At 58.1% G+C, this 17,403-nt stretch overlaps 1 protein-coding gene across 1 annotated transcript in view; it reads right to left on the reverse strand.

Moving 5' to 3' along the window:
- Positions 1 to 17,146, reverse strand: part of PER2 (period circadian regulator 2) — a 42,849-nt gene extending 25,703 nt beyond the window's left edge. Inside the window, 6 exon segments of the mRNA XM_055586601.1 lie at positions 2,003 to 2,204; positions 3,112 to 3,233; positions 5,650 to 5,804; positions 6,749 to 6,811; positions 7,472 to 7,719; positions 17,004 to 17,146. Of these exon segments, the coding sequence (XP_055442576.1) occupies positions 2,003 to 2,204; positions 3,112 to 3,233; positions 5,650 to 5,804; positions 6,749 to 6,811; positions 7,472 to 7,701 (772 nt within the window). The 5' untranslated portion in view covers positions 7,702 to 7,719; positions 17,004 to 17,146.
- Between the last annotated feature and the right edge of the window lie 257 nt (positions 17,147 to 17,403).

Below are 17,403 nucleotides of genomic sequence, written 5' to 3' on the forward strand. Positions count from 1 at the left end.
TGAGTGCAACTGTGCGGTAGTCTGAACATTCTTTAGCATTGCCTTTCTTTGGGATTGGAATGAAAACTGACCTTTTCCAGTCCTGTGGCCACTGCTCTGTTTTCCAAATTTGCTGGCATACTGAGTGCAGCACTTTCACAGCATCATCTTGTAGGATTTGAAATAGCTCAGCTGCAATTCTATCACCTCCACTAACTTTGTTCACAGTGATGCTTCCTGAGGCCCACTTGACTTCACGCTCCAGGATGTCTGGCTCTAGGTGAGTGATCACACCATTGTGGTTATCTGCGTCATTAAGATCTTTTTTGTATGGTTCTTCTGTGTATTCCTGCCGCCTCTTCTTAATATTCTCTGCTTCTGTTAGGTCCATACCATTTCTGTCCTTTATTGTGCCCATCTTTGCATGAAATGTTCCCTTGGTATCTCTCATTTTCTTAAAGAGGTCTCTAGTCTTTCCCATTCTATTGTTTTGTAATAGAAGCAACTCAGGGCATTTCACAGCTTACATCAATCCTTACTTTAAAATTTAAATGTCTAGTAAAAACATGAGTTCAACCGGGTGATCTCATTAGAGATGAAAGAACAGTGTTTTCATAATAAACACAATTTAAGAAAAGATATCTTAGATTTTGGTCTTTCTCATAAAGCTTCCTCTACTCAAAACAAAGAAACCACCAACAACAAAAGACAAGGAAAAGTAGAGAATTACTGGTTAGGGCAGATGATATAAAATTACTGGCCTGGAAAGGCCTTATTTTCTATTCAGATAATGATGCAGTCCCAGGCATCCCAGGGGGACGGTGCCAGCCCGTTCACACTGTGAGCCCACACGCAGAGCAAGCTCCCTCCTTGCAGTGACCAAGAGCTGAGCGGTCCTCTTAACACTGGCTGCAGCCTTGAGCAATCTGGATGCACAGTTCCTGGGCCGGGGCTTCAGGTGAAAGCAGACGGCTCGACCCCTGAGACGTGAAGCGTGTGTTCCCTCATTACGAGTCAACCCGAGAGCAAACTGTGCCCTGGCCCAGGGTGTCTGGCTCGGGCAGGAACAGCTGCTGAGCTGCGCTCTGACAGCGCTGGTAAGGGCCTCGCTGCCTGGAAGCAGGGGGGGGAGCACCACGGCATGGAGGGACCCGAGATTCAGGTGGAGGTGGATGTGGGCGGAGGAGCATTCTGATGAGAGCGGAGACCTGATCCAGAGGCCAAGGACAGGAGTCAGTTTTGGGGGACGCAGCCAGTTTTGTGGGATCTCTTGGTCGAGATCATGACCGAGGTCCAGCTTGTCCGGAGCACTCCTGGTCCCGTCCATTTCCTGCTCGTCTCCTGACTCCCTGCATCTTCTCCTCTTCGGGTCCATCTCAGCTTCGAGAACTCAGAGCCCAAAGAGGGGCTAATGACCGTCTAGGCGCAGATGGACACACTGCAGGCCAAGGACACAGGACACTTGACCGTGAGAGCCCCGTGGCCAGGAGCAGAGCAGGGCGGGCTGGGAGCCCCGGGGCCTGGGGACACAGCCGCCATGGAGCAGCCCAGAGCCTGCAGAGCCCGGAACAGCCAGCTGGGTCTGAGCTGGGAGGACGGCATGGTCTGTGTTCACGGAGCAGCGTTGTGAGGTGCTGAGCTTCCCCTCCGTGCTGACATCACCACACTGCCTGCAGGAGGCCTTCCTGATGTACCTCTGTCCTTCCCTGCTCCCTGCAGCCTCGTCTCCAGACTTCAGCTTCCATCACCTTTCTTTCCAAAACACCTGACCTCCCTTAAGATCTTCTGAAGCTGTTTTCCCTTTCTGAAATCTACAAAGACTTTTTTCCTAAATTTATTCTGAACAAACAACCTTTAATCTTTCACAGACATGCCGGCCCTTTTGGGAGGGCACACTGGGGGGCTGCAGCGGAGTCCAGTGGAGGGGAGGTGGGCAGCGGCCCCACGTCAGGGGTCGCCCTGCCTGGCCCCCACCCTGCTGGGCTGAGTCCTCCCCGTGCTGCCCAGGGAGAAGGACCCTCACCTGCTTGGCGGTGGTCACTCCAGGGCGGCAGCTTGTACGGTGTGGTGGAGCTATGGAACACGCTCACGTCATGGGGCGCCAAGAACTCCACGAACTTGGCATTGTAGAAGGCGTCCCTCTTACAGTGAAAGATGGAGGCCACTTGGTCAGAGATATACAGGATCTTCCCGGTCACCAGGGACACAGCGGCCACAAACATATCCTGAGACGTGGAGAATGTGACCCTGGTTGAGGCCGGGCAGGAGGGGACTGGACAGGTCACCCCCTGGAATCGGGGTCCCTCCAGAATCGGGCTGAGGCATGGGCAGGGAGCAGGATGAGTGAAGGGTCGGGGAGGCCTCTGGACCCCTCTCCCCAGCCCGGACGACAGTGATAGGACTTCTTCTCTTACGTGTACGGGGTCCCAGTGGGATACTGTTTGAAAAACACGTGGGGTTGCACTGCCGAGCAGAGCCTCAGCTGCGGGAATCCTCTGCAGCCGTCCCCCGCCCCATCTTTGGGCATGGCGCTGCTGGCGGCTAGCCCGGGTGCCGCGGGAGGTGGCAGGGGCCTCGATCCCTGCCCAAACTCAGGTTCTCCCGGCCAACTGGCCCTCTGAGCTCGGGGCTGGGGTTCCCCAGGGGTTAAGCTACAGCAGGGGCACTGGAGGAGTGACCTGGGAGGGTCAGGAGCCCCTTCCTTCTCCAGGCCAGCACTGCTGTGCTTCTGGGACCTCTGGGTCCCCACCTGCCCTTAAGTCTGTTCTCGTGACTGAGAACTGGGGTGACTCACCCCCCTTCCCAGACCTCAGGGTGGGCCCCACCTATGGGCTACTTGTGTCCCTCCCCCATCACGTGGGGCCTCCCATCAGTGGTGGCTCACTCTCACGCCCTTGATGTGGGGTGGAGTTGCTTGGCTGCGAGGGGTCGGCCTCAGAGAGCAGCACAAGCCAGCACATGGTCGCTGCTCCTGAATCCCTGACTTAAACTGTTTTCTTAAGGAAGGAACCCACTTCCTGAAAGTCCCGGCCCTGCTGCTATGAAGCCAGGGCTCGGCCGGCTCCCCCGGGGAGACTCGGCCAGCGGACACGAGCTTTCTGGGCGAAGACCCGGCTCCGGTCAGGCACTCACCACGTTCTTCATGATGAACTCGGAGGTGATGCCCTCGATCTCGTGCACGGTGTAGGAAGGCACGTGGGTGCTGCAAGGGTGGTTCTCGCTGGACATCAGCAGCTGGTAGTACTCCTCATTAGCTGTGGAGAGACCATGGGGAGGGCTCAGCTCGGTGCCTAACTCATGCCTTTCTCATGAGAAAGTGGGCACAGAACCAGAGAAGTGTGAAGGCTGAACAAACAGAAGTCCAGGTGTTTTTCCCCTGAAAAGTCAGACGGCCTTTGATGACAGAACTTTTAAATCATTCTTAGGAACCTCTCAGGAACATTCCCAGGCTTCTCAGGAACACGACCACACAGTCCACCTGAGCTCGCGTCCCCCACAGGCCTGTCTTTGTGATGCTATGACACGCTGCTGTTTCCAGGCAGGACACTGGGACAGCCCCCTGTACCCACCCCCTCAGTGGCTGGACGCTCCCATCTGGACAGAGTCGACTCTTAGAAACACACCTGGCATGGAAACAACCCAGGGAACAAACTGTGTACAAAAGAACCGAAGATGCTGGCCACTCATGCTGGGACACCACACAGGGACAAGGCCACTCTGCCGAGGGGCCCCAGGTGACCGGCTTCCGCGGCCAAGCCGTCCAGAGGGGCCCCAGGTGACCGGCTTCCGCGGCCAAGCCGTCCAGAGGGGCCCCAGGTGACCGGCTTCCGCGGCCAAGCCGTCCAGAGGGGCCCCAGGTGACCGGCTTCCGCGGCCCAGCCGTCCAGAGGGGCCCCAGGTGACCGGCTTCCGCGGCCAAGCCGTCCAGAGGGGCCCCAGGTGACCGGCTTCCGCGGCCAAGCCGTCCAGAGGGGCCCCAGGTGACCGGCTTCCGCGGCCAAGCCGTCCAGAGGGGCCCCAGGCGACCGGCTTCCGCGGCCAAGCCGTCCAGAGGGAACCCGGGCCAACTGCTTCTGCGGCCAAGACATCCAGAGGGGCCCCGGGCGACCGGCTTCCGTGGCTAAGCCGTCCAGAGGGGCCCCGGGCGACTGGCTTCCACGGCCAAGCCGTCCAGAGGGAACCCGGGCGACCGGCTTCCGCGGCCAAGCTGTCCAGAGGGGACCCGGGAGAACTGCTTCTGTGGCCAAGCCATCCAGAGGGGCCCCGGGCGACTGGCTTCCACGGCCAAGCCGTCCAGAGGGGCCCCGGGCGACCGGCTTCCGCGGCCAAGCCGTCCAGAGGGGCCCCGGGCGACTGGCTTCCGCGGCCAAGCCGTCCAGAGGGGCCCCGGGCGACCGGCTTCCGCGGCCAAGCCGTCCAGAGGGGCCCCCCGGTGCGGTGTCCTGGGCTGGGCTCCTGGGGTGGCTGCAGGCGGAACAGCGCGCTAGCAACGTTGGTACCTCTTCTCGGTCATGCTTCCCTTACCTGCCCGGAGACAGGGGCACCTGCGGTTACCTGAGACCCAGGGCAGGGGCACCGGCTCAGTGGAAGGCCAGGTCACAGAGCTGCTGAAGGAAGACCAAGCTCTACTGGGAGTTACTCATGGGATGTGGAATTTACTGAAACGCAAGGCATCTGAGCCTTCTGGAGCCTGCAGTGTTTATTCGTGGATTCCCGCACCGCCTCTGTGAAGAGTCCAGCACGCACTGTCTCAGGTAAAGGCCTCAGCTGATTTTGCTGTGTGCATGCTCAGATGCTTTAGTCATGTCCAGACTCTTTGTGACCCTAAGGACTGTAGCCCACCAGGCTCCTCTGTCCATGGGATTCTCCAGGCAAGAATACTGGAGTGGGTTGCCATGCCCTCCTCCAGGAGGATCTTCCTCCTCCTGGATCTTCCCGACCCAGGGATCCACCCCGCGTCTCCTGCATTGCAAGCGGATTGTTTACCGCTGAGCCACCAGGGAAACCCTTCGATTCTGCTGATGGTTCTGAAAGCTCTTCTCTGTTCTTCTATCTAATGATAAAATCCAAACAGAACCACAGAGGGAAGTGGCATATGGATCATGCAGGCCGTTACTGCCTGGGATGGAAAGGGGCACTGGGCCTACCTGCCCGCCTTCCTGGTGGAAAGACTACCACAGTAGAAACTCACACATTTAGAAAAATGAGGCAAAACAAAGAAAAATGGGGCGACACCCTCCTCATGTCCCTTCACATGATTTTTTAAAGGCAAGCCCTCAGCCTCAGGCTGGGTTGGGTGTGGGGGCTGCTTACAGCCCCAGCCCACATGTACATCAGCACTCTCTGGACACTCCTCTCTGGCCAGGAAGGCGCTGGACACTCCAGAACGTGACGGGACCCCAGCCCAGGCTACAAAAGCTCCATCTTGTATTAATAAGCATGTTTCTCTTATTGGCTGGTTTTCTACCTGCTTTTTTTTTCCTTTCCTCTAAAAGTCACATACAGTGGAAATCTTAAGATGAACTGAGGTTTTCACCCAGCTGCGATTTCATCAGACTTCTATGATTTCCTTCTGCTATTTCAGGACTGAGTTTCAGAAAATCAACCCAGTCTAAGCTCTGATCTGGGGAGATCTGAGACTTACTGCTACAGGTTGGAACAAACACCTACCTTTCACCTGCTTCACGCTCCTCAGGGCGTACTTGAGGGTCGCCAAGGTGCTGGCCTTCCCCTTGGCCTTCCTGTCCGCAGGGAGGTGGACCTTCAGCTCCTTCAGCGTTTTGATGAGCTCTTTGTGGGCGTCGGCTTTGGTGGACTGCTCGCTGCTGCGGAGTTGAAGAAGGACGTGATCACCCTAAGTGCCGCCTTCACTGTGCCTCTGGCCCAACTTCCCCACTGGGGTGCGAGGACGCTGCAGTCTGCGTGTTCTTGGTGGGCACGCAGGATGCAGGGGTGCCCCCGCCAGCTATGAAACCAAAACTGCCTGCAGACATGCCTTGCGTCCCTCGTAGGAAGAGGAACCGTGCTGGGAGAAGCAGTGCTCTAACCAGGTGAATGCCGGAGAGCGTCCTTCCTGCTGGCTCTTCTCTACCAGCAAGGCCCTACCCACCACCTGACCAACCCATCCCACTGCTGAGCTCTGTCTTCCTTCCGGTCTCAGACAGAGAAGGAGTGAATGACGGAGACCCCAGGGGACAGCATGGTGGTGTCCTGGGACAAAGATGTGAACAATGATAAGATAGGAGAGGTGAAGAGACCAAGTGTATAAGGAGGATCTTCAAATCCAAGGATACAGGGATGTGGGCACTTGCAGAGGGAGACAGGCTGTTTAGACAGAGGACCCAGAGAGTGATGGGACTGGGCCTCAGGGGTGAATGCACAGCGCCCCCAGGCCCGAGACTGAGGTCTGAATGTTGCCCCAGTGGTGATGGGAAAGCGTCTGTCAATATGAAATTAAGGACATGTTTGTCACAAACACCTAAATAAAGAGGTCAGGAACATTCCAGGTACGTGTCTGAGATGCAGACAAGGCCTGCCAAGTCAGAGCCGGAGGGGCTGCAGGCCTGCGGCACCGTCAGGGGCTGGGAGCAGCCTGAGGGGCCAGTCGTCTGAAAGGATGAGGCTGGACTCACAGAAGGCACAGCTGCTCAGACTGACGGGCTCCAACAGAAGCTTGAAAACAGTCACATCACCCCCACAACCTCGTCTCATGACAAACCTTTCTATCCCTCCGAAGGCCCTGAATGGAGGGAGTGCTAACTGGCCTTACCTGCAGCCGCTGGTGGACAGGTGGTGTTCAGACTTCGCCATCATCAGGCCAAAGGTTTCTGGACTAAAAGAACAAAAATAAATCCAAAACTCAGAAGAGCATGTCCATCCCTGTCCTCCCCATCCACCCAGGGATGACAGGCTGGACCACACCGCAGCAAGTCAATTAGGAAAAACATGAGGTTAAGAGAAAATGAATGGAAAACCTCTGGATACCAGATAAGGAAGTTCTGGGCAATACAAACCCTAGGCTAGAGTAGCAAGTTCATGCTCTGTCAACTACTCAGCATCGTTCAGGGTTACCTGACTCTTCTGCCTCCCGAGATCTTGTCATCTCATCATGCATCTATCACAATCCTACACCCATATCAGCATTATAAGGAAGGACAGACCTCAGGAGAGTTTAGTTGTTAATAAGTTAATAAGACAGAGGATGAGATGGCTGGACGGCATCACTGACTCAATGGACATGAGTTTGAGCAAGCTCCAGGAGTTGATGATGGACAAGGAGGCCTGGCGTGCTGCAGTCCATGGGGTCGCAAAGTGTTGGACACGATTGAGCAATTGAACTGCACTGAACTGAGCTGAGTTAATAAGATTTTCAAAACTCTCGACACACTTGGTCATCACGACTTAAAGACTGCAAAAGCGCTCACGCTACCACGGAACGAGACACTGAGAAAACAAAGGCCGGGCCTCGCCTCAGGGCCTCGGCCGCACCCACCCCTGGAGAGAGCCCGGTGGCCCCACCAGCAGCCCCAGCTCCCGGCCGCTGTCGCCACAGCCGCTGCCCTGCGAGTCCCGCCCCGTCGAGCCGTCCTCACTGGTCTCGTTCCCGCTTGAGCCACCGCTCATGTCCACGTCCTCCTGGAGGCCGGCCTGGCTGGCCCGGGGCTCTGTGGGCTCCTTGGAGGGGTCGCTGGGGCTGGGCGTGTGGTCGGTGCAGCCGTCCATGCTGGCTCCGGGGCAGAGCTGGCAGAGCAGAGACTGTGGTCAGGCGTGCGGGGGCAGGCGGCCTGCCAGGAGGGACGCCCTGTCGGAGCCCTCCTCCAGGTTCGCTGGGGGACGCGGGGTCAGCGGTGTGGCTCCTGTGCCCTGGGCCCCCAGCTACCCTGAACTGGGAGGGCAGCCACAGCCCCGGACACCCCTTTGCTGATGGCCCTCCCAGGGATGGGGGTGTAGCAGGGTTCAGATAGCTCAGCCATCACAAGTTATGGGAGACCCAGAGCAGGCTGCGGGTGGGGAGGCTTCAGGGGGAAATGAAGCTGAGGCAGGGGGGTTACTGCATGGAGAGGGCAGGGCAGTGGGAGCCCTCATGGCGGCGGGGGGCGGGGGCGTCTATATGAGGCCAGCGTGGGGTCCACACTTTGTGGGGTCCATGCAGAGCCACAGACAGGTCGGAAGCAGCAGACTCTGGAAACTTCGTTTATTTGGACAGAAAGTTTCACTTTGGGGCTTTGGGGGGGTAGGTGGGTGGAGGGGGGCTGGAGAGAGAGACTGACCGGTTGTAGGCTGGGGTGAGTAAAGACAGTGAGGACCCAGGGCAGGAGGGCTGCACGGGAAGCCTAGGGACGGGAGACCGAGAGGTCACAGGGCAAAAGCAGGACCCTGGAGGCTGCCTCCCCAGGGTCCCAGCAGGACGCAGACCCTCCTGCGGACCTGTAGAGAGCTGGATGGAGGCCCCGCACGAGCGGATGTGGTCAGGGTTGAGAAAACTGCAAACGATGTGCAGCTCTGGGGCGACCAGGTGTGTGTGTGTGGGGGCTGGGCCTGCTTCTGTCCCCTGGGCCTGGAGGGGCAGGAGGGGCCACCAAAGCAGCAGGACCAGGCAACCTGCAGCCTGGAGGTGGGGGCATAAACCCCGCTCCACTCTCCTCCTGGCCTTGGAGGTCAGGGAGCCAGAAGGTGGAGGGACACAGATGTGGTTCCCAGAGGCCAGCCTTGGCCCCGAGCAGTGGCAAGAGAGCTGGAGGGCCCAGGCAGTGGACCCCCTCACCCAGAAGGCAGAATGTGCCCCCGCAGCTTTCCCGTGCTCAGGGGCCTGGACCACAGGCCGCAGGGAGAGGACTCTGGCAGATGTGGCTCTGTAGACAGGGCGGGGGGCGTGGCACGCGCTGGCTTGGGTAACCCCCGTGGTCGCTGTCCACAGCACACCAGGATCCCGTTCCAGGGGAAACAGGTGGTGACTTGCCCAGGCCACACACACAGCAAGAGGCAGCGCTGGATTCAGGGCCCCCTCCTCCCCAAGGATGGGGCCCGTGCAGAACCCAACCGCAGCACTCTTTGCAAAACGAAAACAGCAGGTCTGATCAGACCCTGTGTGGTTCCCGAACCAATCAGCAGAAAGGAGCCAACATGCGGCTTTGGAAAAGAAGTGCAATGAAGACAAGAGAAATACAACCTGCGGGGCACAAGGAAACAAGCAAGTTTAGGACAGCACCGGTTCTATATCACAAACAAAATCAAGAAATGATGGATTCAATGAAACACGTAACAACAGATGAGCTAAAGCTGCAAACTGAGGTGGAAGGGTCACATTAGAACAGAGAATTATAAAGGTAAAGTTTAGACTCAGCAGTGGAAAGGATGAGAGTGAGAAACATGTTAAACATGCCCAGGGAAAGGGCTGATATTCAAGTCACATTTTTTTACCTGCAGATAACAGCTGTTTCTGCAAAAGACACCATAACAATGAGACAGAAACTACAGAGAAAGACACACACAGAAGGAAACCATCCTGAAGACAGATCTGTAGGTGCCTGACTCCTTGAGCATCCGGCAACATCACGTGAGAAGGGTCGAAGCCCAGCTGCGTCCTGATGAAATGATGTTTTCAAGGAAAACGAAAATTCTACCCATGGAAAAAGCAAACAGTTTCCCTGTGAAGGACGCTAAGTCACGCTACTCTTGGACGTCTCTGCTGTGATATCAGATCTTCAGAAGAGAAAGTGTATATGCCGAAAGGAGACAGCCAGGGCCACAGAGGAAGGCTGTTAGAGCATCTCACTGTGGTGTTAGACAGCTGCTGTTTACTGGTCCCGAATCACGAGAACCTCAAACGCCAGCTCTCTGCTGCGAAAGTCAGGAACAAACAAGCACATCTACCACTCGGTCTTCAACATTCAGGGAAGTTCTAGCTAACGTGATAGAGAATGAAAGGTGCTAATGTCTGGGAAGAGAGAGACGGAAGACTAAGAACAGCTGTTTCCACACAGAGAAGCACCAGGTAAGAGCTATTGACCTGGGAAGATGCTCCACCTCGTTCAGACACGAGGAAACATGCAAAGAAAGGATGAGGCTTCCAAAGGGGAGTAGACCGGCAGCATCCTGGGCTGGCCAACAGGAGGGCTCCTGTGTTGGACCAACAGAGTCTTCCTGGAGCGGGGGCTCTGGGCACCTCCAGCCACGCTTACAGCCTGGCCCCTCCTCACCCCTGGGAAGCTGCTCCGTCCACACAGAGACGTGTGAGTGTGGGGTATGTAGGAAGAAAGACCCGGAAAGGACCACCAGCAAGGAAGCCCCTGGCATCGTGTCCACCCGGCCCACCTGACTGGGCCCAGCCCCAGCTGGCCCTACTGCGGTCCACGCGGGCCAGCTGAGCTCCTCTCTGCCTGGGGCACAGAGCATGGCTCTGCTCTGCACGGGGGTCGCCAGTGCGGCGGGGCCCGGGACCTCCCTGCAGCCGACCCCCAGGCCCAGGCTGGGCTCCGACCTTGGGGGCCTGGCGTCTGCTGCAGCACCCAGCCGGCAGCTGGCCCGGCGGCCCGCACCAGCAGCTCCGCCTTCTCCCGGCCCCGTGGGCTCGGCGTCCCCTGTCTGGCCTTTCTCCCCGGGGTCACCAAGATGGCCGGGTCGTGGGAGCTTTGAGTCCCTCCCAGCTGCAGCCCAGGGCCTGGCGCACAGTGTGAGGGCACAAGCCCCAGGACGTTTACGCTGAGGGGAGACTGTGCACTCAGTAAAAAGACGGAAGCCAGGCGCACTGCTGTGGGAAGACCCCAGGGCACAAACGGACGGCCACAGAACAACAGGAGCTGCCGCAAGGAGGACAGCTGGCGCTCTGCGGGGCTGATCTCAGCTGCCTCTGCCTACAGTGCTGGGGCCCTGAGCGCAGAGAACGGGACCGCCTTCTCGCCCTCGCGGAGCTCACCTTCTAGTGCGGAAAACAGACCGTCAGTGAGGGAACGGCGTGCAGGGCAGATGAGGGAAGCTGAGACAGAAGCAGAGCAGGGATCCAGGGGTGGGAGCGGCTGGGTGCGAATCAGGAAGGGGGCCAGGGAAGGCCCACATACAGGTGACGCGCGGCCTTGCACTCGCGCCCCCGGGTCGTGCTCACTCAGAGCCCTGTGGCTGCACTCCCCAAGCCTGCAGGCCTCGCTCCTGCCTGGCCACTGCGGGGCCCACACCCGAGAAGTCTCTGCCGGACACGTGTGACCTTGGATGAAGCACCAAGGTCACCACGGGGTGGGCCCCAGCTTCCCCCGCTGCTGCAGCCGAAGGGCTGGGTGAGGCAGCTAGATCCAAGGGGGCGTGGGTCCCCTGGGTGAGCTGGGACCACGGCCCCCCAGGGCGGTGCTGCCTCTCCATCCCTCCCTTGAACAGACTGTCCTTTTCTCTGCAGCCTTCCTTCATCTTTTTTTGGATAGTTTTTTCAATGAGACTCCAAGGGGCTGAGTGGCCAGCTGGATGTTTGTGAAGCAGGGTGTCGTGTGTGCGTGTGTGTGTGCGCGTGTGTGCGTGTGCATGCACATGCGTGTGTGTCTCTGTGTCACAGTCATCTCTTCTGCACTCCCCACTCCCTCACCTCAGCTGCCCTGGGATTACACCTCCCAGTACAGGACCAGCATTTAAGCCTTAGCCTGCACGCTCCTTTTAAGAGAACCCAAACCAAGACAGACTGAAGAGACTGAGAGGATGGGCCAGGGGGGCGGCAAGTGCAAAGGTCCTGAGGCCGGCGGGTCTGAGGAGGACAGATGCGTCTGGGGCAGAGGGCCGGGTGGAAGGCAGGCGGCTGACGTGCGGTCAGAGCCAGGCCGTGGCTGCTTTCTGCGTGAGATGGAAAGTGCTGTAGGGGTCTGTGCAACAAGGTCTGAGTCACGTGTCAGCAGGGTTACAGGGCAGAGCAAGGTGGGAGCTGGGACACCTGTTAGGGGCTTCTCCGTGCTTTGCTTGCTTCCCAGGGTTCCCTGGACACTACTTGTCTCCCCCACAGCCCCCAGATAAGAAGCGGGGCGGGGCCTTTCTGCTGAATCAATTCTGAAGGGGACGGGGCAGCAGTGGAGGGCTAAGTGAGCAGACCCTGGACAGTGGGACCTCTGGCAGGTTCCTCCACTTCCTGACCTCGGTCCTGAGCAAGTTCCCGCACGTCCTGGGGCCCTGCTTCCCCATCTGTAAGGTGGGCCACAGCAGCACCCACCACCCACTGGCTGCTTAGAGGCTTGAAGGACAGCGGTTCCGTGTATGGAACGCAGCAAGCCTCCAGCAAGGGCTGGCTTTTACGGTCCCTAGGGGCTTCCCTGGTGGCTCAGACGGTAAAGAGTCCGCCTGAAATGCAGGAGACAGGGGTTTGATCCCTGGGTTGGGAAGATCCCCTGGAGGAGGGCAAGGAAACACACTCCAGTATTCTTCCCCAGAGAATCCCATGGACAGAGGAGCCTGGAGGGCTACAGTCCGTGGGGTTGCGAAGAGTCAGACACAACTGAGCGACTAAGCACAGCATAGCACAGCCAATCACTAGAGGAAAAGAGACAGGGTAAGAGAAAAACAATTTTTTTTTTTAAAAAGGAGATAGCTCGTTGTCAAGAGTGCTGTCTCTGGCTGCCCTGTGGAGGAGGCTTGGCACACGGTGCTTCCACACACCCAGGGCTTGTCACCCAGCTCCTCGGAGAAGACCTGGTTTTCACGGGTCCCAGCCCCTGAGAGCGTAGGGCAAGCATGGCAATAACGGGAGACAACAGACCAACCGTCTGAGCCTCATTATTCCAGAAAAAGCACCGCTCAGCACCGAAGGCTCTGACTGACTGACCTCATTTTGCCAAGTTGGCAAAACCAACGTGCCTGTCAAAGCAGACTTTGCCTCCTGCCTTCCACAAGCGTCCACTGAGCGCCCGCCCTCGCCAGCGTGCCAGGGCTCCGTGGAAGCCCCAGGAAGCCTGTGTTTCCACCCGGGCAGAGTGGGGAGGGGGTGGGGCGTTCCTCATGAGCCCAGGGGCCCGGGGCAGAAAGGGACCGCCTGGCTGCAGAGGGGCTAAGGGGAAGGCAGGTGGGTGCCTGCTGCTAGAGACCTGCCACGGCCACTTCTGAGACGTCCACATGTGGGAGCTGCTCTGGGGAACAGCCAGACGGAAGGAAAGTTGCTGCGCTCACGCCCTTGACCCGGGCCCCTGGCCACATCTTCAGTAGCCGGGGCTGCTCGGCCGGGACAGAGGAACACTTAGAAAGTGCCGTCCACGGTGAGATCACCGTCTGGGCTGGCTTTGCGGCACTCGGGACTGGGAAGAAGCTGGCAGGGAGGTGGAAGAGAGCAGAAACCTGCCGACGCTGGATGGGGCCTTCGTTCCCCGTCCTCTCTGCTTGCACACACACTCACAGCTTCCACAATAAACAGTAGAAAGAAACGGGGAACGAAAACATAGCCTGAGCCCCAGCGCCGCCAGGACGGTAAACGCTTCCTGCGCGCACCACCCCTGGTCTGAGGGGGACGTGCCCTTCTCTGTGGAAAGCAGAGACCAGAAATCAGGGCAGGCTCAATTACCGAAGACCAGCTGAAATGGAAGATGAGACACCTGCCGATGGTGACACCTTGCTGTGTGTCCACAAATTGAGCCCCCAGCCCCAGAGGCAGACGCTGCTGGCCCCCAGGGGCCCCTGGTGGTCCCCATCCCCACCCCTGCTCCCTACTTCCACCCCAGGTCCCCACGAGCCTGAGATCTCACAGCCTGGTTCATTCCCCCTGTTTCTGAACTTTACATAACAGGGACCTCACAGCCTGTACTTTGTTTCTGCAAGCCCTCGTATTTTACAGCCCCAAATATTATAACCCGGTTGCTACTTCCTGGCAGGAGCCAATTCCCTGAGGCCAGGCTGCTGTAATCTGGAGAAAATGTTTGTCCTGCTGAATAAACACTGGCATTCTCCATGGAAACCGCTGGTAACCAAGGAAAATGTGACTGCAGCCATCCAAATATGGAAGAGAAGGTGGCTGGGGAGAGGCATGTTCCCCTCCCTAAGACCCCTCAGGCACTCTTAGCTCCACCACCTTTAAGAAGCACAAGATTTAAAATAACAACGCAAAAGCCTCTTTTGCTTTTTTTGCTTAAGGCTGGCTTCAGTGTCTGGGTGCCCGGGACCAGCCCAGCTGTTCCAATTCTTCTCAGGAAGGGGGCGAGGACTCTCAAGGCCTTCAGGGGCTGGGGAGACCCAGCACTCGGCCCGGAGCCCCCTCCATCTTTGGAACTGCCCGCCTCTGATAACACAGTGGCCTTGGCCCTGTCCGTGACCTGCACCGCTCGCCTGTTCACTGACTGCTTCTGCTCCGCTGTAGACTTGGAAATACAGTAACCAGCTTGTTGCAGAGGTGCCTATGGAGAGCTCAGAGGTCGGGGCCGGGCCCCCTCCGGGGTTCTCCGTGGCTGGCAGGCGCCACCTTCTGCAGGGCGCGGAGCATCTGCAGAGCTGTTGGCAGGGTGCGTTTCTAGTCAGTTTTGCCGAATGCGGTAGTTCTCAGTGGCTCACTTTCTCTGGACAGAACGCTGAGCGGTCCCGCCAGAGACTCAGGGACCTGCCAGAGCCTGAGATTTGTTGAGGCCCCGTGAGGTTATTACATCATCATTTAAAAACAGAGGCGTGCCCACCAGTTATTTTTCTGAAAGTTCAGTGTGGGTGAGAAATAGTGCAAATGAGAGGAACTTTCCCTGCTCCCTTCTAAGCCTCACAGACGAACACCACGTGCCCTCAGGTGGGTCATGAGCCCTGTCTCCTGTCTCCCGTGGGAATCGTCTGCAGAGGAACAGAATCCGAAAGGCTAGGGATGAGGGACTGATGTATATACGCCGCTCTGTACAGCTGTCTCTAGATCACTAAAGAGAACCTACTGTACAGCAGAGGGAAAGCCACCAAAATGTTCTGTGGTGACCAAGAGGGGATGGAGGTCTCAGAAAGAGGGGATATGTGTATATGTAGAGTCAGACACGACTCAATGAGTACACAACAACAACAGCTGATCCACTTTGCTGTAGGGCAGAAATGAACACACTGCCAAGCAACTATACTCCAATAAGAACGGAAAAAACAAAAAAAGCTAGAGATGGAAACAGACCTCAGAGATCACCTACCCTGAGCCCAGCCTCACAGACGAGCCCTTGAGGCAGGGGTGTGGCGGGCGCTGGGTCACCAAGCAGCAGCCCAGGGCCGGGCAGGCAACAGCCCCCGGCTCCCCCCAGCGCCCAGCCCCCGCTGCAAGCCCGGGCTGCGTCCGTTCTGAGCCAGTGTGAATCACAGCGAGACGACAGCGACAGATAACTGCCAACACCCACGGCACCATCCCTGTTGGCATATCACGTTGCTTCCACTGAAGAAACAGGAGTCCCTTTCCTCATTTTACTCAGATGCCTTACAAAAAGTGATTGTCGTTTAGTCGCTGAGTCGTGGCGGACTCTTTTGCCACCTGATGGACTGTAGCCTTCCAGGCTCCTTTGTCCGTGGGATTTCCCAGCAAGAAAACTGGAGGGGGTTGCTTTTTCCTTCTCCAGGGGATCTTCCCGACCCACTAATCACTTGTTGTGAGGAAAAAAAAAATCACTTTCTTCGTAACAAAAAGTGATTAGCCTTGAATTTAAAACTCAGTTTCAAAGGAAAGCCTTCAGGTAGAGCTTTTCCCTCCTTAGCCACACCAGCCCAGGACCACAAACCCCAGCTGGGGGAGGGGCTAGGTGACTCCCGTTTGCAGCAAGACAGGAGGTCAGTGGCCCTGCTGTATTGGATGTGGGTGATGAGAGGTATTCATGGAGGGGCTTCTGACATGGAGCTGGGGTTCTTAATGTTTGGGGGACCTGAGGGCCCTCGCCCTCCAAATTCCAGCTCACTCAAGATTCGGCAACACCCAATCCCAGGCCTTCGAAGAACTTCTGAAGTTCATCCTGATCCAGATAAAGACCCTCAGGATGATGGAAAGACCCTGCAGGCACCCTGAGCCTGGACTTGGCCCTGCCATGCTTTGCGCCTGCCAGCAGACAGCTGGGCCTCAGTTTCCTCATCTGTCAAGCTAAGGGGTTACCCTGGATGATTTCCAGGGTACCTTCTGGCTCTGTTTTTCTGTGAGTATGAATCAGCTTTCCCAACTGGTTTCTTCTGTGTAGGTTACAGAAGCCCTGGCAACCGAGTTGTCATCCCTTACCCTGGCCTTCCTGGAGGGGTAAGCAGGCCCCACCCCACCCCCACCCACACACACTGGTTCCTGTCCAGGACTTGCCAGCCAAAGTCCAGCCCAGAAGGATAATGTGATGGCTGTATCACAAAGCAGGACCCTCCCCCTTCTTCTACCGACCCAGGACAGGGAATAAACACACATAGTCCAGGGTGGGCAAAGCGGATGAGCATCTGTGCTCAGGTCCAGCATCCGTCTTGTCCTTCTGCTCACCCATTCGAGGGGACACATGGGCTGTCCAGCTAGGGCTCCTAGACCAGTGGCCACCAGTGGCCTTTCCTGAGCTGGAGACTTGGCTCTGTGTCCGCAAGAGCAGGAAGCCAGCTCCCCAAGGGGCCTTCCATCTTCCCAGAGGCCGTGGCACTGAGCCTTGGTCGCCTGGCCTTCCTCAGCCTTCCCCCCTCGGGGGATGGGGGAAAGAAGGGGAGAAGAGGAAGGGCTTCTAAAAGAAAATCGTCTAAGAAGGACAGCTCGCTGTACAGCCCCTCAGTAGCTCTGTGACCTCAGACATGGGCCTGACCTCTTTGGATCTCAGTTTCTTGATCTGCCGAATGGGAATAACGCCCCCTACCCCCCCCCCCCCCCAACCTTCCGCGCCGGCCGGTTTCAGGATGAGTGAAATAGCCCAGCAGACCCTCCGATTGCATCTCTGTGGACTAGAGGATCCTCTGCCGTCGCCCGGAGCCGGCCCGCGGAGACCCCAGGCCACCACCCGCCCCCCGAGGCAGGGGCCAGGGCTGTCCCGCCGGCGGTTACGTAACCAGTGAGCTAGGCGGCCAGAAGCCTGTCTGCGCCCAGGCCGGCCCGCCACGCCCGCCGCGTCGCGCGCACTCACCGGAGCCGCGTCCTAACCAGTCCGCTGGACGATCCGCGCGCGGCCCGCCGACCCCGCCGCCGCTACGGCCGAAAGCAGCGCGTATCCTGCAGGGCCTCTCGCTGCCGCCGCCGCCGCCGCGGACTCGCCGCTGTCACATAGTGGAAAACGTGACCGCTCTCCGCGCCCGCCCCCAGCGCCCGCCATTGGCCGCGGTGCCGCCTCATCTGCATACTGGGGGGGCGGGGCCTGGGAGCTCTGTGCGTCCATTGGCCGCAGCGTCCGTCGCTCTCTTTACATAAGACGCACATGGAACTCCATGTTCCCCGATTCGGTTCCTCAATGAAGACGCGGCGGGCCCGTGGCCCCCCCGCCTCGTCCTCTGGAGTGGTCCCTTCCACTTCCGGCCTCGGCGCCTTCC

Source organism: Bubalus kerabau, chromosome 6 (genome assembly GCF_029407905.1).
Source record: "Bubalus kerabau isolate K-KA32 ecotype Philippines breed swamp buffalo chromosome 6, PCC_UOA_SB_1v2, whole genome shotgun sequence".
NCBI lineage: Eukaryota > Metazoa > Chordata > Mammalia > Artiodactyla > Bovidae > Bubalus > Bubalus kerabau.